Raw genomic sequence first — 26,333 nt, forward strand, 5'->3', positions numbered from 1 at the left:
TTTCAAATGAGAGAGTTTAACACTCAGACGAACGGACAAAGGGTGACGACCGCTTCCACAACATTCAAATTTTTTCTAAAGCTATACATATTTGCACCTCAAAATTTTTCGCCCTCAAATGTGAAAAGTCTAGCTCCATCATTGGTTTTACACAATATTGTAGCAAATATATGTCATGTGTGATTAAAAATTAAGTTTAATTATTAATAAATGATTTATAATATAGCCAACAATAAAGTTATTTGTACAACCCTGATTGACAATCATTGTTGATAACCTTGGTGTTATCAAAATTCGAGCCATTGCTTTAAAAAATAGTTTTTAAAACGGATGAATGTCATGCTGCCACTCTTTTGCTTTAAAACGAGAAGTATTAAATAGACATTAAACTAGAGCTAGGAGATAGATCCGCATACTGAATACCCACACTCAAGGAACAGGCCAAGACTTCAAATGTGTGGATTTGCTGATCTATGAGTGATTAAGGTGGTCATCTGGGGAGTTGGGATGGAAAAAAAATGAATTACTTTTGTTTCATAAACTTAATTGGTTACTTTCAATTACGTAAATCAATAGTTTAAACAACACTTACGTAAGACATTTCCCATTTTGAGGAATTTGATTTGACTATTCATTTACATAGGCAAAACTAGCCGGGAACGTAGTACTAAAGAAATATCATTTAGCATAAGCAGTGAGCAACTACTAGGGATGATGCTTGGCTGCGGTAATAAGGTAGCCAGCGCCTCTCAAAACACTTTTCTAGTTAGTGCTTTAATCCATGTTTCTAGTGGGCCAAGTGGGAGCAATCAACAATCTATTCATTAGTTTGAGTTTTTGGAATTCCAAGAGAACGCAATGCTTACTCTCTTCAATCTCCAGTTCAAAAGCCTACCATCCTACCAACGAGCTTGAAATCTCGATGTTGATTTGCAATCTGACTAGCATCGTTATTGTTACAATGAAAAGGCGTTGCAATGGTGAGATGAACTACAAGATCAGATAGAAGCCTGTGTAATCAAACCACTTTACTAGTAGCTACAAGCATAGCCTAGTATTTTGCCTTTGCTTAGATCATAACTAAACTAGTTTATTCTCCTTCGCCTATCGACTAGTTGGCTTGTTGCAACTTTTGCATTTCTTGTTGAGATCCCAAGTATGCCTCCATTCAGTAGAGAAGGAGAACCTACTGAATGAGTCTCCAATCAATCATAGATAGGTGAGAAACTTATAGGATTTGCCTATTTCATGTAGTGTCCATTGTCAAATTGGACGTGATTTTACGAAGCGTCTAAGCATGGTTCACTTACGTTGTTTAATCTATGAAGTTGTCAACGAATGTTACACAAATAGCATGATTCATATAGCCAAATGGAGGATTGATACTTATTAAGCTTTTGATACATATAAATGGATCCACTCTATCACATGTGATGATGAGTTGATATAATAAATTCATTCTTTTTCGAACATCTTAAATTTTTAGACAATTTGATTTCATATATAAATGTGCCACATATGGCTATTGGAGAGGAGACTATAAGCATAAAATATGTGCTTATAGGAATTCAATCGTATGTGTATCAAAGTATGGTGATGGACGTTGAGATATTCGTCAGTAATAATTTCACTCAACGAAAATTTGTGTAGAACCAATCCTTTCAACATATCATCAACTATGAAAAACTTCAATGTGGAATACCCCAGCCATCACCCATCTCTTCTTTTTCTTTTCATTTTTTTTCTTCTTCTTCCTTCATTTTTTATTTGGTGAGTGATGATTATTTGAATTTAGATGCCATCACCTATGGCCTATCAGTTGGTGATGGTCTATTTGTTGATGATAGTCACTGTTACGCCCCCTATCTGAACCACTTCGAAAAATCTTCCACTTTGTTAGACGAGGTGTCCAACACCCATCCGAAGTGGATCCGAAGTGACTCCATCACTCTACGAGGCACGAACAATCATACTGAACCAACCGAAGCATTCCTTGCTCCGACCCCCCTCCCGAAGTACAATGCACTCCGATGACCTCTGTCAGAGGATCCACCGCCAATTTCAGAAAGAGATCTGTGTCAAGATCCTCTCGTCTCCCAAAGTTTAATTGATTTGACGTCTCCATGAGCCTAGTTGATGTGACTTATTAACTTTATGTCAACTCAACTCGGGAAAAGTTATTACCCGCCCACTCTATAGACGTGGCTGATTAACGCCTATGAGCAGACGCCTCACACCGTCAGATGCATGCACGTATCCCACATCTAATGATTCTCCTCAACTATAAATACCCAAGGTTTGACAAGAGGCAAGGGTAATGAAACTCTTACAACTTATCTCTTCAAAACAAGTAAATATATATTCTCATCCCCACCCTTTTTGCACAACCTTGGCACTGTTCCGATCACCAGGAGCTAACTTGACCGTCGGAGTGTATACGACCACCGCCACCCCCGCTGGTTCCCGCCGTGTGCATCTGATCGTGCGTTGACTGTGCACAGGGAGGATTACGTGGAGCAGCTATCGATTGGCCACGTGGAGGGTCCAATTAACGAGGTCAACAAATTGGCGCCGTATGTGGGAAATCACTTCCCATCCAAAGGTCTACATTTTCCACCGGAAAAGCCACCGAAAAACCCTTAACTTACCATGAAAAGGGGACGTTCTTGAAAAAAAAAGTCGAATTACAACCCAGATCCTCATCACCCTTGAAAAAGGAGTAGATAAGATGAGTTCCAGCAATGAGGATGTGAACCCCAGGATGGACGCCTCTAAAGAAGAGGTGCTTCGAAACAATGTCACTCACCAAAGGCCCCATCACCGGCGTCGCTGAGGTGAAAGAACGGCTACGCTCACTGAAGAAATGGCCCAAATAGTTGCGGGCATGAGAGAGATCGCAGCTCAGAATACGGCGATGCATGAATTTTTCATGCGAGCCCAAGGTCACCAGGGCGCCCAACTGCCCCAAGAATCTTACCCAGCTCACGAAGTCTCTGTGTCTCATTCCTGAGGCCATATGAGCCAGCACAGAATAACCCCCCTCGAGAGAGAAGTGGGTACGGAAGTCACATCCTATGTGCAAGGGAGTCAGCCAGCAGAACCGCAATTGGGGGATAACTTCCCACCAGAACATAAAGCACAGAGGTCGGTCAGTATCTTTGACCGGATAGGGCAGGACCCTAGTAATAGGGTTTGCTTAGTGGAAAGATTAGTTCGACAAGGGGAAGAACAAGAACAAGCGCCCCTTCCTCCTAGAAATAGGAAGGAGAGAAGAAATTTAGTTGATTGGGGTAGCAGAAGAAAAGCACTTGCACCCCCCAGAACACGCAAGATGAACAGGACTCTGAAGGGCCATGTCGATCTTACAAGATTGATGATGATGATAATCTCCCTTTCTCAAGGGAGATCCGAGACTCCCTGATGCCTGCAAACTTCTTACCACCTAAAATCTCCAAGTACGAAAGAAAAGGGGACCTGGAGAAGCATCTCACAAAGTACATGACACAAATGAGTCTCAGAGGAGCCTCGCCTGCATTGAAATGCAGAGCCTTCCACCTAACCCTGGCAGGAGCCGCCGAAGTGTGGTACAGCAGGCTGCCTCCTTTGAGCATTAGGAGTTGGCCAGAGCTAGAAAAGGCCTTTTTGAATCAATACCTCTCGCGTAGAGAGGGAGAGGCCCCAGTGCAAGGCCTGCAAAATATGAGACAAGCTCCTAGAGAAACGTTGAAAATCTACCTCGCCAAGTTTACGGATGAGATCACCTACTGGTAGCAGGTCACTGACAGAGAAGCCCTTTCAGCCTTGAAAGACGGCCTCAACATGAACACTTTGTTCTGGAGGGATATACGCAGCAAGAATCCTACTACTTATGACGAACTGGTGGAAATGATAAGAGTTGAGATCGTCAGTGAAGAGATGATTGATCACCGAAATTGCGCCGCATTGGGACTCCCTCCGCCTTAGAGGCAGGTAGGTCGAGGACCCGTAGTACACCTTGTCACTCAGCAATGGACCCAGGCAGGGCATACAATAGCTCCCACGTCCGGGCAGGCACTAGCTTCTGTCACGCTAAACGCAGTGCCAGTATTGGCATACGAGAATGCCCCTACTGAGGCGGGACCATCTAGGAATACTGATAGTAGTCAAAAGAAGAAGAAGAAGCAGTCAAACAGGCCCTTAGAAGGGGCAAGATTCTGCAACTTCCACCAACTCTATGGACATGACACCAGCAAATGTAGAGACACTCAGCGACGCTCAGATCGGAATAACCCACAACCCTCCAGGAGGGATGGACATCCCCGTAGATCCGCCTCCCTGAACAGGGGTGAAAGGAGACAGAGAGATGAATCACCCTGACGAAGAGAATCGAGAGACAGAGGAGAGTTCAAACAGAGAAATGAGGCCCCATTTTTTGGAGGCTAAATCATAAGGGAAATCGACACGATCATCGGGGGACCTCACATCGGCGGCAACACTAGGAATGCCCAAAGGAACTACACAAGGGAAGCAAAGGATTCATCGATGCTCACGTACATCGTCGACCAGTCCCAAGAAGCCAACAGGATGGCCCTAATTACCTTCTCCCAAGAAAATACACAAGGAGTTCACCATCCCTATTGTGACGCACTGGTAGTAAGAGCCGTAGTAGCTAGAAACGGACTCAAACGCATGCTTGTCGACAATGGCAGCTCGGTGAACATACTGTTTGGCTCTACCTTCGACAAAATGTAGATTGAACACTGACCGACCCCCATGACCAACCCACTATTTGGATTTACTGGATATAGTATCATCCCATGAGGACGGATTATTTTGCCCGTCGAGATAGGTTCAGCTCCTCTAGTGGCCCAACATTTCATGGATTTTTTGGTAGTAAACCACAAGTCAACCTACCACGGAGTATTGGGCAGACCCGCCTTGAAAGATCTTTCGGCTGTCACCTCCATACGTTACTTGTGTATGAAGTTCCCAACTAAGCATGGAATTGCTAAGGTTCGAGGCGACCAGATGGGCTTCAGAGCATGTTATCTAAACTTTCTGCGAAAATCAGAGCCCCGCATTGTTAATGTAATCATAACGGAAGTTGCAAGAGAACCAGACCTGGATGTGGAAATGCTCGACGCCCCTGAAATAGGGCATACCTCCAAACAGAAGGAAGACGTTGACATGAAAGAGGCCCTTGAAGAAGGGCACCCTTTTGATGAATTAGACCCCCGAATAACTAGCTCATAAGCGAACGCAACCCCAATGGAAGAACTTGAAAATTTCTCCGTCAACCCAGAGGACTCCAGTCAGGTCCTGCAGATAGGAAAGTCATTGTCCCCCGATGCGAAAGAACAAATGATTAGCTTCCTGAAAAGGAATATGGATGTCTTCGCTTGGAAGCATGAAGACATGGTAGGGATAGATCCAAGGATCAGTTACCATCGCCTAAAAATCAATGCATCATGTGCCCCACATCGACAGAAAAGACGGGCCCTCAACCCGGAGAGGTACGAGGTGCTTAAAGATGAGGCCAACAAGCTTAGCCGAAGTGGCTTCATCAGAGAAGTCATCTATCCGAAGTGGATATCTAACCCGATTCTGGTGAGGAAGCCTAGCGAGAAATGGAGGGTGTGCGTAGACTTCACGAACTTACACAAAGCATGCCCTAAGGATAGCTTCCCACTGTCGAGGATAGACCAACTTGTGGATTCCACTGCCGGACATAAACTCTTGAACTTCATGGATGCGTACTCAGGATACAACCAGATACCCATGTTTCGACCTGATAAGGAGGCCACGTCGTTCATCACAGACAGAGGACTGTACTGTTACAAAGTCATGCTCTTCGGATTAAAAATTGTTGGAGCTACATATTAGAGGCTGGTAAACATGATGTTGTCGAACTCATTGGCAAAATCATGGAAGTCTACGTGGATGACATGCTAGTCAAAAGCCTCCAGGCTAGTGAACACGTAAGTCACCTTGACCAGACATTTCAAACTCTTAGGAAATACAAAATGAAATCGAACCCTCTCAAATGCACCTTCGGCATGGCTTCGGGTCAGTTTTTGGGGTATATTGTTAACCAAAGGAGAATTGAAGCAAATCCGTTAAAGATCAGGGCCTTACTGGAAATGAAGTCACCTCAGAAGCCGAAGGAGGTCAGAGCCTCAATGGTCGGATAGCTGCACTCAGTCGCTTCATCTCCAGAGCCACTGATAAGAGCCTATCCTTCTTCAAAGTGTTGAAGTAAGGGAAGAAGTTTCAATGGACTAATGAGTGCGAAGAAGCCTTTCAAGCGTTGAAGAAGCACTTAGGAGAGACGCCTCTGTTATCCAAACCTAAACCACAGGAATTACTACTGCTATACTTGGCGGTCTTACGCGAGGCGGTTAGCGCAGTCATAGTTAGAGAAGAAGACAACCGTTAATTGCTGGTATACTATGTCAGCAAAGCACTATTCCCAACAGGATCCCGCTACCCGGACATGGAAAAATTGGCACTCGCCCTTATCACGACATCAATGAAACTGAGGCCATACTTCCAAGCCCACTCAATCGAAGTTCTCACCAACTTCCCATTAAAGTAGGTACTGCAGAGAACGGAACCTTCGGGCCGCCTGCTAAAATGCGCAATTGAGCTTAGTGAGTTCGACCTACTGTTCCGACCCAGACATGCCATCAAGGGACAAGCCCTTGCAGATTTTGTGGCTGAACTTGCCATAGCGCCAGAAATGGAGGTGGCAATGGAACCAGCCGAGCCCCCAACATGGCACTTGCTCATGGATGAATCCTCAGGAGAAATAGGCTCCGGAGCTAGGATCGTCTTGGAAAGCCCGAAAGGCCACGAGCTAAATTGCACAGTAATATTCGTCTTTAGAGCCTTGAACAACGCTGTCGAATATGAGGCCCTTCTAGCAGGCCTTAGGCTCCAAAAGAAATGCAGGTCAGAAGGCACCTAGTAAACAGCGACTCTCAACTTGTGGTGAGTCAGGTCAATGGGAACTTTGCTGCCAAAGACAGTAGCATGGTTGCATATTTAAAATTGGTCCTAGACCTAATCCCACATTTTGAGAGGTTTGAATTGATCCAAGTCCCACCCCTCGAGAACACTCATGTAGATGCCCTGTTAAAATTGGCCAGCAGCAAAGACTCAGAGCTGCTAAAGATAGTCCCCATTGAATGCTTGTCGAAGCCCTCCATCTCCGGAGGTGAAGAGTTGTTATGGATAGAAAGTACCCCAGTATGGATGCAACCCATCATGGCCTATCTTAAGGATCAATCATTACCAACTTCAAGAAGCGAGGCGAGGAAGTTAAGAAGGAGAGCCACACACTTCGTCCTACATGAGGATGTCATCTACAAAAGAGGCTTTGCCTCACCATTTCTCTGATGTGTAGGAGGGAAAGAAGCTACGTATATACTCAGGGAGATTCACGAGGGAATCTATGAAAATCACTCCGGAAGAATGGCTCTGGCACATAAAGTGCTCCAACAAGGCTACTTCTGGCCAACCCCGAAAAAGGAATGCTTGCCAATTTGTTCAGAAATGTGATAAGTGCCAACGCTTCTCAAATATTCAAAGACAGCATTCTCAAACCTCTCCGTAGTCACCAGTCCTTGGCCATTTGCCAAATGGAGCATCCACTTTATTGGTCCACTCCCAAAAGGAAGAGGAAGCATGATTTTTGCCATTGTCGCCATTGACTACTTCACCAAGTGGGTCGAGGCTGAACCTCTTGCCAAGATCACCGAGGTGAATACTACAAAGTTCAGTTGGAAAAATATCATTTGTAGGTTCGACATTCCCCACTCCTTGGTGTCTGACAACGGGAGACAGTTCGACAACAAGAAGATGCGAGACTTATGCAAGGAACTGGGGATAAAAAAGGATTTCTCGATGCCTCATCACCTCCAAGCAAATGGGCAAGTTGAGGCAGTGAACAAAACCATCAAGCATACCCTGAAAATGAAGCTTGACGCCTCGAAGGGGGGCGTGGATCGATGAGCTTCCCCACGTCTTTTGGGCCATCTGCATAACTAGCCGAACCAGTATAGGAGAGACACCCTTCTCGATGACCTATAGAGTCAAAGCCATGAGCCCTGTCGAGGTAGGGGTCCTGATGTGATTCGGCTTGGGCACCAAACAACCAAGGATTTGATGTATGTTGGAGGGAAACTAAGGACAAGATTCAAGCCTTGTTCGGGCCAACAAACCCGTATAAATGCATGGTCGAGTTATGGATTTCGATAAGGTAGAGTCAACGAGCCAAAGTCCAGGATTTGTATTGAGGTTGAAGGCCGAAAACCAATTGAATCAAGTTGTTGGAAGAAAATCGAGTTTGGAGCAAAAACTAAGTAACCATGCGGCTGCATGGTTAAAACCACTGTGCGGCCGCATGAGAGGGTGCAGGTATTTCATGGGTAGCAGTCCATATGCCATGTGACCGCAGCCAAATACATGCCGCGGTCGCATATGTGTTTTTCGGCTAGGAAATTTCCTTTTCGCGCGAGAAGATTTGTTTTGAGTCAATTTCTTATTTTTGGTAACTTTAATATTATTAGGACTCTAATTTCATGTTTTACAATATTTTAGGAGCTTATTCCTTTTTAAAGTAGGTATTATATGCTTTAGCATAAATAGGAGTTTTATTATTCATTGGAAGAAGACTTTTCGCAGATTGAAATTGAGAGGCAAGTTTGCTTTCTTGTTTGTTCTTCATGACCAATTTATCGAACTTATCGGGATGATTTCTTGTGGCGTTCACCAATCAAAGTAAGATTCTTAAATTGTGTAATCACGGGGTCAAAGTATTCATGTAATTGCTTTGGTTTCTTGAATCATTTAATTTTCGAATTGATCTTCAACTTATTCGGATTTTTGATTTATTAATTTTGTGATTAAAAGGTCTACATGTCATAGTGGCTGTGTGGGTTGTTTAATCCATTATTTTGAGTCAAATTCCACAAACCTTTGTTGTTTGGAACTTTCCTGGGTTCGATTCAATATTTTGTGGGTTCAATTGCAACCTTGCTGATTGGGTTTGCATCATTTGGTATTAGAGCTTGGGCTCCAACAAATTAAGGTTATATCCTTTGAATTTTGTTTGAGTCTTTATGTTTAATTTTCCGCGTTTTTGTTGTTGAGTTTGGAGTAAAAAAATTACTGTTTCGAGTTACTGTTCACTTTTTAAATTTATTTTTTTTTACTGTTCATCCGTATTTTAAAAAAATAAAAATTATTTATCCCTAAATTATCTTGAGTCTTTAAGGTCAAAAAAATCTCACTTGGTTTGAATTCTGCAATAATAACTCCTTGTTGAGTATTGATTGTTCTTGAAACACTTTGGAGGAAGTTTGAGTGGTAAAAGGCAGAGTTGTGAGCTTATTAGAGGGTAAAAGCCTAAAATTTGTGTGATTCCGAGTGAAATTTGTGAGGCAGAAAATAAATTGAGAGTTAAAATGTCGGAGAAATTGTTGAGGCGATTTGATGTGATGATTGAGAAGATTGATAGGATTGAATCAAAATAAAAAAAGTTGCATAGGGATCAATGTGATGAGGTGCAAAATGTGAGGAGACTGGAGCATAGAATTAAAATGTGTGATGCCTATGGATATGGTTTTGGTATTGATGAGATACAGGGATTAAGGAATAAATATGATCGATCCGAAGAGAAGGATAGAAATTATTTTGGAGGTGTTGGTAGGAATGTGGAAAATGGCAAAATATCACTTCCACAATTTAAGGGTAGGGACGATCTCGAGGCATACTTGGCATGGGAAGAACGGGTAGAATTAGTGTTTGATTGCCATGACTACTCCGATGAGAGAAAATTAAAGTTAGTTATGTACACTTTTGTGGGTTATGCAACTACTTAGTACGATCAGTTGACAAAATCTAGGCGGAAGAATGGAGATAGGCGTATTGAAACTTAGGATGAATTGTGAACTATAATGAGGAAGTGATATGCGCCTAATTATTTTTATAAACCGGATCAGTGTGAGCGAGAATTTAGGGAGAATCCTAGTAGATATTATGGAGATGGGTATCTAATGGAAAAGGACGAGACAAATTTTCCACAAAAAGAGAGCTCTAGAGAAAATAGTGAGGTGGTCAGTTGTGAGGAAAAAGTAGATGAGCCACAAGAAAATAAAAAGGAGATCGAGAGTAAAAATGAGAATAAAGAAGTGGTTAAGTTAGAAGTGGAAAATGGAGTAGGGTCTTCGGAGGTAAATGAAGTGATGGAAGCGAGCTTGGATGAAAATGAAAGAGGAGTTGAGGAGGCTTTACCAGAAACTAATAATTCCCTCTCTATTTTGGACATTCCATTTTTGCAGGTTATCGGAGATTTAGTCCATGACGACGAGCCAATTGAGATTCCTTACAACCCAGGCATTGATAATCAATTGGTGGATAACGCTCAACAACAACATCTTGGTTTGGAATTCTCTTCAAAACTGAACATTGAATTTGTGATCCCTGAGGAAGTGACGGAGTATCAAAGGCCATGGAAGCAATTTATTTGCAAGGAGCTGAAATACCAAAGTGATATGCCATTAAAAATGCATCCCATTAGAATGACAATGCTACAATTGCCTAGGCTAAGTATGAGTAACGCAAGAAAAAGGATTGGGGATTTATCAGCTGAATTTATTTTTGGAACATCACAAGCTTGCAAAAAGAAACCATCCAAGCGTAAGCACTTCAATCTTTGTGAAGGAGATTGGATTTTTATATGCAAGAGGAGGATTCTGATTCAAAAGAGGTCTAAGTATCATCCAAGAGGTGGTGGACCATTTCACGTGATTGCAATGATCGGAAGCAAAGGCTACAATTTGGTTGATCAATGTTTGGATTCGAGGTCGAATCCTTTCGAAGAGAGAGGGGATGATATGATCCGGGTTGCGCTTCGAATTATGAAATATTTGACGAATGTTGACGAGGAAACGAGACCAATCTTTGAGCGTAATTGAAATTAATAAATCTGGCCAAATTTATTTGTTTGAATTAAAGGAAGCAAGCTGCAGAATTTAATTAACCATGGTCACATGCATGCAACGGGGAGCTGAAGATATATATAAATATAACCACAGAAAGGAAATAGCTTTGGAGGGGATCAGTTTATGTGCTAGGACTAGGAGACAAAATCAGGCTAGATCAGTTTTTATGTCAACCGAGGGGAGTGGCAATTAACCTTAGCAAGCTGGAACATTATTGGACAGCAAAAGGAGCCAGCCGGATTTTCGTGCGGTCACACCGTGCGATCACACCAATTGAAGTAGGAAATTCCAGGCCGTTGATGAAACTTCCATGTGGCTACAGTCACTACTACCATGCAGCTGCACCACAGAAAATCGGACAGAAAGTTTCCAGCTTTGAGCAAGTCTCCTAATTTTGGCTAAATTATATTCTTGCTTGGCTCCTGTGATTTTCTAATAGTAGTTTACTATTTAAAATAGTTTTATTTTATTTTATTCCTTTTAAATTATATTTTAGGAGTTTAATTCCAATTTTAATTAGTCTTTAGGGTTTCACTATAAATAGGGATTTTATTTCATATTGTAATTTTTAAGTTTGATTATGAATTAATGAGAGATTTTCCTCTTCGAAGTGTTGCTTCAAAACTTTGTCTATGATGGGCAATTTTATCGAACTTATCAGGATTTTAAACATCTTGTGGCGTTCAAAATATCGGGTTGAATAATTGAATTGTGTAATCAAGGGGTCTTTCACGTCAACGTTACCGTTGGATTTTTGTTTCATCTTTTATTGGTTCAAATCCACAATCCGGGTGTGATTCCTTCAATCGTGTGATTAAGAGGTCGTTCACAGCGTCGTTCTTGTTGGGTTACTTGGTTCACCATTTTGGGGTTAGGTCCATAAACCTTGGTCATTTTGGCGTTCTTGGGATCCGATTCAATATCCTGTGGGTTCGATTGCAATCTTGCTGATCCATCGTATCATCAGATACACTTCAATGAGATCGGTAACGATGAAGCTAGAATGAGCGAACTCCACCTCCTCGAAGAAAGGAAGGATAACTCCCAAGTGAAACTGGCCAAGTATCAAAGGAAGATGACCCACTATTACAACTCTGAAGTCAAAAATCGAACTCTTTGGTTGGGGGACCTCGTCCTTAGAAGGGTCTTCCAATCGTCAAAGCCACCTAGGGCCGAAGTGTTTGGACCAAATTGGAAGGGTCCTTATTGCATCTACAAGGAGTCTCGACCTAGTACTTTTGCAATTGAAGATATGACAGGGAGGGTATTGCCTCATCATTGGAACATCGAACACTTGAGAAAGTATTATCAATGATGAACGTATGTTCCGATCTGATCTCGATGCTGTCTAATATGTGTTTCCGATCTCATTTATAACTTCACTATCTTACTAAGTGCTAAAATTGCCTTAGTGATGGATGATGAAACCTTTAAGTAATAATACTTCAGTTCTTTATGAGTAATCAGTTAATGAGTTGTTGCCTCGGTTATTTAATATGTTATTGATCCGATCTCTTTTATTCAACTGGTTATCGGTAAGTGGTACTTATTGTTTGCTTAAGGGCTTGTTATTCATATACTCAAGTATAAACAGCTCAACACAATGAAAAGTCAGAAGCAACAATACTTATACAAAAATTTTCATTTCAATCATTTGAAATTAAATTACAAAAGAGACTGAAGCCATTAAAGGAATGCCCTATTTTACTGGGGCATCATCAGCACCAGCCTCCACCTCGCCCCTCTCCGGGACCTCCTGAGCCTCCTCGGCAAACTTGTTAGGCCGGCCTCCAGTAGGCCCATCGAACTCTGCGTCCAAAGAGGATATGTCCAGAGTAGGGTGGACCTCTTTTAGCTGACCCAACAATCCTTGAGCACTTCAAGAGGCCCATTAATTGGCAAAGTCGTTGTACAGGGGGTGTTCCTCGAAGTGGTCAATAAAGTTCTGCACCACCACCTCTCCTGCTGACTTCATCTCCCCCTTCAGGGAGGCAATCTCCTCAGCCTGGGCCTCCTCCCTCTGCGTCAGCTCAGCTTTTTCTTTATTGGAGGCCTCCAGAGCCTCCGTGGCGAGCCGATGGTGCTCATTGGCATGATCCACCCTTCTAGTCATTACAGCAACCTGGCACTCCACTTCATAGAGCTCTTTCTTCAGCCGCTCAATGTCCTCCTTAGCAGCCGCCAGCTGGGCCTCGGCTTCTTTTCTTGCTTTCTCCTCCTTCGAGGCCTTGGCTCGGGCCTCCTGCACCGCATCCCCATAATACATCGCCTTCTCAAGGCACTTGGCGAGGTCATCCCTCTTGGCATTGAGGTCTTTCACCAAACCCTCAAGTTGGATGCTTGTGCTTAGAGCCCGGGCCACACAGGCACTGTTGGGAGCAATGAGGTCTTTAGCGGTGCAGGCGATAGTGTGGTCTCTCCATTCCTCCGTCCAGTACTTCTTGTGGACCATCGCCACTACCGCCGTCTCCGGAGGAAGAGCCTCCAACACCTCTTTCACTGGCTCCTCTGGATTTGTGCCCAAGAAGTCCTTCTTCGTCGAAGGACGGGCTCTCTTCCTCTTCGGCTGTCCCCGCACTTGGAAAATTGGAACGGCAGCAACTGGAGCTATAGCCGGGGCAGGAGAGGCCTCGGAGGGCGCAGTTGTCTTCTTTGGTATGGCTACCCCAGTAGGTATGGTGGTCTGCTTTAGGACCAGGGACGACCTCGCCACTGTTAGGCGCTTCGAAGGGCCAACGGACTTCTTGCCCTTCCGCAGCAAGTTGGCCTTCGGATATTCCACCACCTCCTCCTCTGTCAGAGGCTGGAGCCTCTTGCTGACATCTGCCAGATCCTCCATTTGTTTCTTGTATGTAGAGAAGGAGGTCTTCAAGGCTCTCGCTTCGGCCATCATCTTCTTGATGGTCTTGAAGTCAGGCCTCAGAGGCATCTTCTTGTTAAAGTTATCTGCAAAGCAAAATGCATCTTCTTGTTAAAGTGTAGAGGGTCTGAAAAATTATTAGAGTATTCACTTCGGGAATTTTACCTTGAGAAGCCATCAGATCATGCGTCACGAAGTGAATGTTCTTCCTAATCAGCTGGTGTTATGACCTTTTCTTCATAGGCAGCTGATAGATGATGCAGATGATATCAAAGTCGTCGGTGGATATCTCACACTGAGGAAGAGTACCTTCAAAAGCAAACAAATATCAGTTAGGATCTGAACCGAAGAAGAATAAACATAAATGCAAAGTAGCCAATACTCACCAAGCGTAGAATACTTCGTGGGGACCGTAAGAGGCGCTAGGGGGTCCCCCTCCATTGTGTTCCATCTCCCTGCAGCCCAGCACCACAAGTTCTTCCACTCCTTAATGGAGTTCGACAAATTGAGCACGAATGGAGTGTGAGAACCCCATGAGGTTAGGTAATACTAGCCCCTGGTCTTATCCCCCCAGCTGCTACCTTAGGGATGTAGAGGGTCTGGAAAACAAAAAAAGGCATCTCGACCCCAAGCGACGCCTCCTTCCATAACATCCAGGAGCCCATCATTTGGCTCTAGGAATTTGAGTTCAACTGGGTCGGAGCTAAACCATAAGACCTAAGGACTAGGTGGAAGAAAGGATGGATCGGAAGCCTAAGGCCAGCCCTAAGAATCGCTTCGTTAATTGCCACGCACCCTGGCCTAGGGTAGCAGGCTCTCTCATCGGGTTTGGGTAGGATCAGATCTACACTGTCTGGAATCCTATACTCCGTCCTAAGTTTATCGAGGTTGGTACTTTTTAACTTAGAGGGGTAATCCTAAGCCCCCCAATGCACAGATGTGTCTACTGGGCTATCAGGCCTCCTTCAGATAGTCTCTCCCCCCATTATGGCTTCGAAAATTTCGGAGGAGGTCGCCAAAATGGGCTCGTCCATTCGTACTAATTCCAGCCCCTCCTCGAGCTACCACTACCCTCAGAAGTCATTTTCTCAGAAATAAAAACGTCAAATACTTATTGAAACTAACAGAATGGAGGTTCCACAACCGGAAATGGCCAGGACACGCTGTAGAGTCGCCGAAAAATGCTTGAATAACGCCGAAAAATGCTTGAATAATAACGAAAAATGCAAGGGTTTTTGAGTGCAAATGGAGTTTCTGATTTCGTAAAAGTGAAAAACTCCCCAAACGCTCAAGTCCGCCTTTTATAGGGCATCCCATCTGATCTCCACCGTTGAATTCAAATGCAGTCAATCTGGGCTGTCACTCGTATCATCAATCTAAGCTGTTGAAATGAAACGCCATATTTGATCTATGCCCAGGATCTAGCTATGGCTTTCACGATCATGTAGAATGCGTCACCTCGATCACCATCAGCCGTCTACAATAAATAGCCACAACAGCCTTTTCTGGGAATGGGCATTGCACGCAACTGTCGCCTTGGAAATATGTGACAGCTTTCAAATCATTTAACATCAGAAATGTTTGCCTAAGATTAAGCAGCTGGCTCCCCTTACTCAGCTTTACAAAGCTTATGCGCACCTGACGCGAAGTCCCCTGTAGGTCATCGCATCGGTAGATGCATTCCCTCTTCAGCTTTACAAAGCCCTAGCCATCTCCTAATGTGTCGTCCCCTGTGGGTCAGCGCACCGGTGAGGATGGGCTCCATACAACTTTACAAAACTTATGCGCACCTAACGCAAAGTCCCCTGTGGGTCATCGCCTTGGTAGCTGCATTTCCTCTTAAGCTTTACAAAGCTTTACCCATCTTCCAACGCGTCGTCCCTATGGGTCAGCGCACCAGTGGCAGATGAGCCCCTCAGCTTTACAAAGCTCAAGCGCACCTGATGCAAAGTCTCCTGTGGGTCATTGCCTCGGTAGCTGCGTTCCCTTTTAAGCTTTACAAAGCCTTACACATCTCCCAACGCGTCATCCCCGTGGGTCAGCGCACCGGTGGTAGATGAGCCCCTCAGTTTTACAAAGTTTAGACGCAGCTGATGCGATGTCCCCTGTGGATTATCTCCTTGGTAGCTTCATCCCCTCTTAAGCTTTACAAACCTTTACCTATCTCCCAACGCATCGTCCCTGTGGGTTAGCGCACCGATGGTAGATGAACCCCTTAGCTTTACAAAGCTCAGACGCAGTTGACGCAATGTCCCCTATGGATCATCGCCTCGCTAGCTTCATCCCCTCTTAATCTTTACCAAGCTTTAACCGTCTCCCAACGCACCATTCTGTTGGCCAGCACATCGGTTGCGCATAAGCTCCTTCCTTAGGTAGTAATGAAGTTTTGTCCGCCAAAGATATGTCCCGACCTTCTTCTCTTCGGTGAACACAAAAAACCATCCTACAGAGTCTCACAAACCGCGGATCCTATCCCGAGGCAAACATACCCGATCGGAAAAACAAGTCCACTCATGATATAAATATTCATTCCTGAACTTGGGGGGACCACTGTTATGCCCCCTATCTGAACCACTTCGGAAAGTCTTCCACTGTGTCAGACGAGGTGTCCAACACCCATTCGAAGTGGATCTGAAGTGACTCCATCATTCTGTGAGGCACGAACAATCATGACCCCCCCTAAAGTACAATGCACTCCGACAACCTCTGTTAGAGGATCCGTCGCCAATTTCAGAAAGATATCTGTGTCAAGATCCTCTCTTCCCCCAAAGTTTAATTAATTTGACATCTCCATGGGCCTAGTTGATGTGATGTATTAACTTTATGTCAACTTAACTCGGGAGAAGTTATTACCCGTCCACTCTATAGACGCGGCTGATTGACGCCTATAAGCAGATATCTCACACCCTCAGATGCATATACGTGTCCCACATCTAACGATTCTCCTCAACTATAAATACCCAAGGTTTGACAAGAGGCAAAGGTAATGAAATTCTTACAACTTAGCTCTTCATAACAAGTAAATATATATTCTCCTCCTCACCATTTTTGCACAACCTTGGTACTGTTCCGATCACAGGAGCTAACTTGACCGTCGGAGTGTATGCGATCGCCGCCACCCCCGCTAGTTCCGACCGTGTGCATCTGACCGTGCGTTGACTGTGCGCGGGGAGGATTACGTGGAGCAGCTATCGGTTGGCCACGTGAAGGGTCTAATTAACGAGGTCAATAGTCACTGATCGCGTTTGGAAACTAAAGCCTACAAATTATCATTCAGTATAGGCTAATATGTTTTTCTTTATTATAAAGATGAATGGGTGTCCTCAATTAATTTTTTTTTTGTTTCTTTTTCTAATAAAGGTTTTGGATCAAAGTAATTCTTCCTTTAAAATATAAGAAAAATTCTAAATGGACAGGGCCTGTTGACAGGGGCTGAGGTGGCTCCTCCTCGGCTCCTGAATTTAAATTCAGATCAGGGGCTCACCCCTGTCAACAGTGTTGTCACCAGGCAATGTTTGCGTAGAATCTCTCAAAATATAGCCATGGTTTGAGCCATATTATTTTTCTTAGAATGGATTTTTGAATAGTATATTGATGGGAAATGTGTGGTTAAAAAATAAAGAAAAATTTTAAATTTGCGTGTAATATTATTTTATTGAAGAATGCGTCGTTGAAATGATGTTAAATTACTATTTAAGAATGTATTTTTTTTGAAAAAATGTGGCTCAAACATGCGCATAATTCTTTATTAAGTTATTACTTCAAAATTTTAAATAGAAAATATTATTAATCTCAATAAAGTTGGTCCAAATCGGTTGTAGTCCAGAGTGAAATATGGGTCAAAAGTTTTTTGTTCTATTAGATGAAGTTGGTCCAAAATCTTGATTTGCTCTCGATATATTTAACCCAATGGACTAGTCCAGTCCAAAAGTCTACGTCCAACCTTAGTCTATGTAATCCTCAAGTTTAGTTGATCTTCGATTCTGTCTGAGCCCCATTTCATATTAAAATAAGTTTTATAATAATGATTTTTTGAAGAATGTGTGATTAAAAGGTAAGGAAAAATTTATGTTTAGGTGTAAAATTATTTTATTTGAAAAATGTGTAATTGAAAATGAGTTTGAAAAAAGAAAAGAAAAAAAAAAGAGTTTTAGAAAATGAGGCTCAAACATGGACAAAATGTGAGATAGAAAGGTTGATAAAACTTGTGAGTTCAACAATTGAATGGTTAAAATTAATTGTTTATTTTAATTTAAATTTGCTTTTGTGTAATAAATAACCTATATTTTAAGTTTTCCTACTCAATCACTCTCTTGCTACAATAAAAATTAAAAATTAAACTGAATGTAATAATGCTGTTATAATGCACATTTTTGGAATTAATTTATTACTTTTTGCATACTAATATGAATCATATTTTGAGGTTGTGTTGTGGTGGTTTTAGATGTTATCCGGCGAGGATTATGAGTTCCAGTGGAGATTTTTTAGACAATTAAACTCCTTTGGATGATTATTGCTCCCCTAAATCTATTTCCTAAAATGGAGAGAGTGACCATATTTATGAACGTTAGGTTAATGCTGCTGACTTGGCAACCAAGGTTGATACTACATCAATTGTCTTATAATAAATGCTTTTCTTGTTCGTCGATCGCGACGCACTTTTTTTAGATCGACCGTCAAATTTTCGAGATCTTTCCACATGATTACAAGTGATCAAGATCGTTACCATTCTAGGAGTTTAGGACAATCGATAGCATCAACATCATTAGTCCGCCTACTCATAAGTGATTGACAATTACTTATGAGTAGCACACGTGTAAGCTCGCCATGAGGCAAGTCAAACTGTATGTAGGATATGTGTTTCTAACGTGAAAGGTTACGTCTTTTTGCTTGTCCCAAACCCTTTTAAATTCGAACAAAGTTTGCTTCCCTTCGTTCTTATAAACCCCCATTTTTTCTTTACAAAAGAACTCTTCTTCGTTTTGCCTTCATCCCCTACATAGTATTGGTCAACCTCTATTTTTACATTGTGTGATTGTTTCATCAATCTTTCGATTTAGTAGATAGTCAATTGCAAAGGTAGCAGTTGATTCATCATTTGAGAAGCACCAATGGTGGTCGTGCATTTGCTAGTGAAGGTAAATAGTAGTTGTTGGTCCTAGAAAAAGTCACTTCTCTATCAACAAAATTTAAAGATAGTTTATCGTCATCAAAATTTATAATATAAAATAGAATCTTTAATTTTATGCAAGTGTCGAGATTCAAATACATTTCATTATAGTCTAGCACCATATTAAGACGAAATCGTCAATTTTACTTGAACTTATCGAGTCTTGACCATTTTATCTGCAAACTTGTCAAATAAACTCAATCATGCCACACACTTTATAAATGAGACTAGTTGGATGTTATTTGACGTACAATAATTTCCAAATACCTATTATGAATTTGCACCCCCTTTGGATCGATAAAGCTTTTGGATTCGGGCTAGGTTTTCCTTTGAAAGTTCTATTATATTCGACTATCTATGTTTAAGTAAATTTTGGTGCTTTTTTGGGAAAGCATAAAAAGTTGAACCCAAAGTCAATAATTAATTTTATCCTTATATTCTAATAGAACAATTTTTCAATCACATGGCTAATTTTTTTTATGAAAACATTTGTTAATGATATCCTACAAAATAGTTTTAAAAATTAAAGGCATTTAAAATGATTTTGAATATAATTTTGCGCCAATCTTGCCTATCCATTTATGAGTGATTCCAGCCAAGACTATCGATGGCCGTTCTAGAAGGAAAATGAATCAGCCTGTTATTTAGTTCTAAATTCCTAGACGTATCTATATAATATATATAGATTTATATCATAAAGGATTTTATATTTAATTAATTAACAATAATTAATATTTAATTTTTTGTCAATCAAATGAAGGTAACAGAGCAATTTCCACCTAACAAATCGTTCTACAATTAATTTACATTTGAATTAGCATTCAATTTGGTAAGTGAACCAGCAGCGATTTAACAGTGGAAATTAAAGAAAAGTCTAAATTTTATATTAAGGAAGAATTGATTGTGGGAGAAAGAATTAATTTGGGGAATATATTTCTCAAATTAGGCTTATCACATTAAACCCCCCACTTCATATATAGTTAATGTACACTCTATACACATTGCCTAGCACAAAAACTAAAGAATCAAGAGCAGAAATGGGATTGAATTCTTCTTTTGGAATCATTCTTGTTCCATTCTTCTTCTTGTTTTTTATTGATGCCACCCATGTTTTACCACCAAAATTATTCGACGTGAGAAATTATGGTGCAATAGCAGATGGAAAAACTTATAACACTGAAGTAAGTTCGAGCACAAAAATTATTGTAATTTTTGTCAATGCATTTTCTATATACATATGCAGATTTTCTTGTTTTTTCTCCTTTGGCAATTTTAGGCATTTCTTAAGGCATGGAAAGATGCATGTGCATATCATGGAAGGAGTAGGTTTTATATCGCACCAGGAACATTTCTGCTGGGGTCTGTGACCTTTGAAGGACAGTGCAAGGGCTCAATGGCATTTATTCTTAAAGGCACTCTAAAGGCTCCAACTGAACACAGCAAGTTCTCCACCGCTACCTGGATCAGTTTTCGGTATCTCGATGATTTCACAGTGAAAGGTGGTGGATATTTGGATGGCCAGGGTAAATTTGCGTGGCCCTATAATGACTGCTCCAAGAATTCAAACTGCGGGCCTCTTCCAGTTGTAAGTTCATGAATTCTAGTATTTTCTGAGTTGTTTAGTTAATCAGATAGGAGAAAAATGTTTATGATTCAGGCTTATTGTAGGTGAAAATGACGAAAATAATGGCCTAAGTTCATAAAATTATGTTTTTGATCTTGAAAATAATTTCTTTCCATGAATTATTGAAGATTAAAAGGAAACTGGTAGAAATGAATTTTGGATAATATTCTTTAGTTTCTTTGCTTTTAATTTGTAAGGTAAGTTTTTCTCATTATTTTGTGATTCTCCATTAATACGTATTACAAAAATCTTAAAATGATAGCACTAAATCTAGTGAATGGTTTAATTTTAGTTCTGTTAATTTTTCAGTCAGCCAAAAACTCATTTCATTTAATGTTGATTTTAATTTTTTCAGTCAATGAGTTTCGACTTTGTGAACAATTCAAGAATCCATCATTTGAAATCGATCGACAGCAAAAACACTCATTTTAGCATCTTTGCTTGCTACAACCTGGATATCAACAAGGTTAGAATTACAGCCCCCGAAGATAGTCCCAACACCGATGGTATACGCATTGGCCACTCAAGAAAAATTAAGATTTCTAGTACTGTTATTGGGACCGGTGATGATTGTATATCTATGCTTTACGGTAGTGAAGATATTGAGATAAGCGACGTTGCTTGTGGCCCCGGTCATGGAATAAGTGTTGGAAGTCTTGGAAGAAGTCATGAGGAGGAGTATGTCTCCAGAATAAGTGTAACAAACAGCACCTTTATAGGAACACAGAATGGTTTGAGGATCAAAACATGGTCACCTTCCTTATACAGTTTGGCTTCAGATATGAATTTTGAGGACATATCTATGAACAATGTTAGAAACCCTATTGTTATTGATCAACAATATTGCCCATTCCCACCTTGCGGCATCTGGGTAAGAAAAATTTGCTAGTTTTCAAGTAAATTTGGTCTTTTTGATCAACAATTTTGTGTTTGTTAATCACAATACGTTTCTTGATATTAGGGTCATTCATCGAGTTCGGCTGTTCAGATAAAAAATGTCAAGTTCAGAAACATTTGGGGCACTTCAAATTCAAAAGTTGCCATTGTTTTAAAATGCAGTGGATTGATGCCTTGTCAAGATATCGAGCTTAGAGATATTAACTTGGTGTACAATGGTCCCGGAGGCCGAGCCACTTCTCTATGTTTTAATGTCAAAGGTTCTGCGTATGGCAAACAACTACCTCCTCCTTGTTTCTAGGTGTTTGTTCTTGATAACATTAGTGGATTAGTACTTCTCTTTTCATTAGATATTATGTCTATGATTTCAGACGTAGCATGATGTAACTATTTTGGTAATCATTTTTTTGGTAATAACGGATTGATTTGCATGGAGCTCATGATGTTGTGAGTTTTAAAGATGTTATTCATGGATTCATGGTATTAAATTTATCTTGAGAGTAAGTGTTGATTACTGTGGTTACTAAATGTATTATAAAAATGCCCTTTTATTAATTCACCATTCAAAAACTCAAAACACAGCACTGTTTTATATCAACAAAGATTTATTAATATTTACAAAACATCAGGTCATCTAGTTAATCAAGGTTTCACTTACAAAAGGGCCACGAAACTTGATTGTTTTCCACATGGATTCATCTTTTATGTGACTCTACAAATTTGACAGAAAAATAGAGTTACAACTAATGTATTAAAGTAAAATTTTGTCAAAAATTTAGGTACGACTAGTGCAAATATATATTGAGAATGTCCGGTTGAAGATGAGTTGGAGAAAAAAAATTGGGCTAATATTGTACCTGTTGCAGTCTGTATTTCTAGTGATACTGAAGGACAGTGTCACTCCAAATTTCTGAGGGAGGGCAAGAAGCAAAGAGTCCTTTACACCTGGATATTGAGGAGCAATTTGCTTCAAGCAGTTGCATGCTGGTCGCCTGTCTGCAGTTGTTCTGGTCATTCCTGGAAGGCGGTTCAGCTCATTACAGCAGCCACCAGATGGCCGAGCCACCCGGCCGGTGGCAAAAGAGGCACACTGTTCCACAGCTGGCATGATATTGGCACAGCTAAATGCCTCTGCTGGTTCCACTGGGAAAGAGCTGCACTGAGTGCTAAAAGAACTAAGAACAATGAAACCTTCAACATTTTTTGTCTTTTAGGACAAGATATGGAATTAAACAAAATGACAAACATATATATGGACTCACAAAGATATATTAAAAGATGAATCCATATCGATTGTCTATAATGAAGTGTGTGGTTATCGTTGACTAGTATTCTAGATTTTTTTCCACTTCATTTATGTCTATTTGAATGAAGCCAAGGATCATTTGAGTAGCTAAAATTTGTAGCTTCTCTAACACATTGCGTTATCGTTGCATTAATGAGGCTGATGATTTGGTTAGCAGTTAAAATTTGTCATCTATCGACTGATTTGGAAGTGGATTACTCTTGCACAGAATAGGAGACATTGGTGTCATTATCTTGTTTCGTACTGATATTTTACTCTTCTTCTTATACCACCAGGATCACAAAGGGGAAATCTTCACTTAGATCAACCTGTTAAGAGTGAGTTGAAGTGAATTACTAGTTGCTATAGTGACCTTTTTGGTACTTATAAGTAGAGGGAAACCTGAAACTTCATCCTATCACTGAGAAAATCTTCTTGCAGGCATAAATCAAACACTCTGAAACAGATAGAGAAGTCCATGTACCGAGTCATTTAGAGCATGTTTGAGCATACACAAACATGCTTTTAATAGTTACATGGTTCCCATTTTGTATCGGCCATTTACGAAATTTGTATAGTGTATCGTCTTTCAAAAAAGTACATATAGACTACTTTTAAATGGATGACACATGAAGGATATTGAAGACTAAATTTATATAAATAATTTTACCTAATGTTAAATAACTCGTACAATTTATTTTCAAACTCTTATTTAAATCTTAACCATAATGGGCTCGTTTAATGAGAAGTACATTCTTGGAATTGAGAATGTAGCATCCCACCAGCTGAAAACTCATGAACTTCACCATTCACTTCAATCAAACTACATCCTGGTTGTTTCTCTATCTGCTTATTCTTCATTTCAATTCTTGGCTGCATTGCTTTTTCAAAAACTCCCGAGGCTGCATAAACATTAGACATCAAGACATGGCCGCTTGTCTCATTTTCATCTAACTCGATCAAGTTTTCTGCTGCCCATTTGGCTATACCAATGTTTCGGTGATTCCTACAAGCTGCCAATAGTGAACCCCATATTATAGCATCAGGGCTCATTGGCATACTTCTTATAAGCTCGGCTGCTTCTTCCATGCGTCCTGCTCGGCCTAATACATCAACCATACAACCATATTGTTCAACTGATGGCTGAATTTTATACGTTTCTTTCATCGATGAGAAGTACTTTCTTGCTTTATCAACCTGTCCTGAGTGATTGCAGGCTGTTAGAACGCCGATAAAACTCACGGAATCTGGTTTAAGGTGAGAAGATTCGAGCCTGGAGAAAAGTTCAATCGCTTCATCTTCAAAGCCATTTAGTGCTAATCCCAACATCATTGAATTCCAACACGATATTCCTTTCCTTGGGACAGCCTCAAAAACTTGGCGCGCCAATTGAATGTCTCCGCACTTGCAATACATGTCTACGAGTGCTGCGATTATAATCACATTCAAGTCAACTTTATGCTTCGTTATATAATCATGAATCCATTCCCCTTGTTCAAGAGCTCCTAATTTCGCACAAGCATTCAACAAACTCACCAGTGTAAACTCACTTGGCATAATTTTCTCCTCTTGCATTTTACCAAAAAGATCCAATGCCTCCATCCATTTCCCATTTCTAACATAACCACTCATCATACTATTCCAAGAAACCTCGTTTCTCATTGGCATTTTACCAAATAACCTACTAGATTCATCGACTTCTCCACATCTAGCAAGTCCCATAATAATAGAATTCCATGCAACAACATCTAAATCCTTATCTTCATCAAACAATTTCCTCGCATCCCCCAAAAGCCCACAATTTGCATACATATGTATAACAGAGTTTCGTATGAATGGATCAAATTCCAGGTCTAGTTTAACGATTCTTCCATGAAGCTGAGCTCCATCTCTTGCCAGTCCCAGTTGAGTATAAGCCTTAAAAACCGAAGGATAAGTAAGCCTCTTGGGGCTAATACTCGAATTCACCAACATGTCAATAAACAAAGAAATTGCCTTTTCCGGGGCTGAGCTTTGAGAGAAACCTCTTATTATAGTGTTCCAAGTGAAAAGATTTGGTTTCTCAATATTAGCAAACACTAAGTATGCATAGTTGATGTCACCACCACCGCCCCGGCTGGTGGCGCAAAAGGCCAATACACGGCTAGCTACTATTATGTCTTTGGCTAGGCCGGTTTTGATGAGATGGGCATGAATTGTTTTGAGGTCTTTCATTGTTTTGCATTTGGTTTCTAGCATTGAGAGTATTGGCTGGTCTGAGATAAACTTTGTAATAGAGGTTGATGGTGGATTGCAAAAGCAAAAACATGGTGGCATTAAATTTAACAAGAATGTAGCTAAAATTATGTAGCAAAACTATCAAAATTTAGCTAGAATTCTTACCAAAGCATGGTATTGTGTGGACAAATTGGGCAATTTGTAGAAATAGTAATGGAGGTAGAGTGAGAGCAATCAGCAGCCTCATCTGCTATAATGGATAAGGTGATTCGAGCCACTGATTGAAATAATAAGTCATGACAAAACTACAATAGAGTCTCATTCTTAAAAATCCATTTTTCTTCAAATTTATTTTCAATTACACATTCTCTCGATAAAATAGTTTTGCATGTACACACTCTCCAAAAAAATTATTTTTTACAAAATTTATTCTCGAAAAATGGGACTCTAACAGGGATTGAGTAAGAGAAACAGACGACAAAGTTGATTAATTGGCCCACGTATTACCACCACCCATCCACCCCCTCATTCTAGCTAGCAGCTATGGCCTTCTCTCGACCCGTCTTTGCATCCTCACATTAGCTTGCAAATCTCAATATAATTAGATTTTTCTTCTTCTTCTTCTCTCTTTTCATTAAATCGAGAATATAAGTATAATCATCTTTATTCAAAAATATTATGGAGATAGATACCACGTCAATATTAATAATCATCAGCCACTATTAACTTGAACAAGTCATGGTCTCTTTCGCCCCATATGGGATGTCCGAGTTGGTAGAGTAGGTGAGCACGAAGGCATTTGATCACGAATTCGATTACCCCTACTAACACTTTTTCAGTCAAGTCTGTCGCACAGAACTTGCCTAGTGCGGTTTACTTGACTGGTGTGGTTTGCAAGCTATTGCGTCAGTCCGAGAGTTTACCCAGTGTGTAGTGATTGCGATTTTCCCGTATAAAAAAACAAAAAAAAGAAAAAAGAAAAAAAAAGTCATGGTCTCTTTCAAATACATTCTCTATTTAATTAGTTTAACAATAATCGAATGGGAGCAACAATAGAGAAGAAACTTCATATTATCCCAAAAAGAATCTTAAAACCATATAATATATTATAGCATGTAGAATTTTCTACATCTATTGGTCAAAAGTTCCTATTTAGGCGAAGATTTTGGAAGATTATCTGTCACTTTACAGATATTTTAGCTTCACAGTACTTACTATAGGGTCCCTTGATGAGCAAAAATCAACCCTAAATGGGACAAAAGGTAGCCGTGCGCAATTATTGTGAAATGTTTTGT

General features: G+C 40.7%; 3 protein-coding genes across 3 annotated transcripts; 1 reads left to right on the plus strand and 2 right to left on the minus strand.

The window, feature by feature from the left end:
* The first annotated feature begins 20,037 nt into the window (after positions 1 to 20,037).
* Positions 20,038 to 21,961, plus strand: LOC111396447 (exopolygalacturonase-like). The gene is made up of 4 exons (XM_023022880.1): positions 20,038 to 20,196; positions 20,292 to 20,600; positions 20,995 to 21,510; positions 21,601 to 21,961. Exons 1-4 carry the CDS (start codon positions 20,053 to 20,055, stop codon positions 21,835 to 21,837), a joined length of 1,206 nt encoding a protein of 401 aa, XP_022878648.1. The 5' UTR covers positions 20,038 to 20,052; the 3' UTR covers positions 21,838 to 21,961.
* Positions 21,962 to 22,123: 162 nt separating this feature from the next.
* On the minus strand, positions 22,124 to 23,313 carry LOC111395011 (non-specific lipid-transfer protein 1-like). The gene is made up of 3 exons (XM_023021037.1): positions 23,224 to 23,313; positions 22,394 to 22,743; positions 22,124 to 22,248 (listed from the first exon to the last, which is right to left on the minus strand). Exons 1-3 carry the CDS (start codon positions 23,311 to 23,313, stop codon positions 22,239 to 22,241), a joined length of 450 nt encoding a protein of 149 aa, XP_022876805.1. The 3' UTR covers positions 22,124 to 22,238.
* Positions 23,314 to 23,456: 143 nt separating this feature from the next.
* Positions 23,457 to 25,309, minus strand: LOC111395520 (pentatricopeptide repeat-containing protein At2g42920, chloroplastic). The gene has a single exon (XM_023021542.1). The coding sequence runs from the start codon at positions 25,135 to 25,137 to the stop codon at positions 23,560 to 23,562; it is 1,578 nt and encodes a 525-aa protein (XP_022877310.1). The 5' UTR covers positions 25,138 to 25,309; the 3' UTR covers positions 23,457 to 23,559.
* Between the last annotated feature and the right edge of the window lie 1,024 nt (positions 25,310 to 26,333).

This window comes from Olea europaea, chromosome 6 (assembly GCF_002742605.1).
Source record: "Olea europaea var. sylvestris chromosome 6, O_europaea_v1, whole genome shotgun sequence".
Lineage (NCBI taxonomy): Eukaryota > Viridiplantae > Streptophyta > Magnoliopsida > Lamiales > Oleaceae > Olea > Olea europaea.

Excerpts from the sequence above, each read along its gene's own strand:
- LOC111396447 (XM_023022880.1), top strand. The coding sequence starts at position 20,053 with ATGGGATTGAATTCTTCTTTTGGAATCATTCTTGTTCCATTCTTCTTC. Across the intron at positions 20,197-20,291 it reads GAAAAACTTATAACACTGAA|GCATTTCTTAAGGCATGGAA; the intron begins GTAAGTTCGAGC and ends TGGCAATTTTAG. Across the intron at positions 20,601-20,994 it reads ACTGCGGGCCTCTTCCAGTT|TCAATGAGTTTCGACTTTGT; the intron begins GTAAGTTCATGA and ends TAATTTTTTCAG.
- LOC111395011 (XM_023021037.1), bottom strand. The coding sequence starts at position 23,313 with ATGACTCGGTACATGGACTTCTCTATCTGTTTCAGAGTGTTTGATTTA. Across the intron at positions 22,744-23,223 it reads GTGATAGGATGAAGTTTCAG|ACAAAAAATGTTGAAGGTTT; the intron begins GTTTCCCTCTAC and ends TTGTCCTAAAAG.
- LOC111395520 (XM_023021542.1), bottom strand. The coding sequence starts at position 25,137 with ATGCCACCATGTTTTTGCTTTTGCAATCCACCATCAACCTCTATTACA.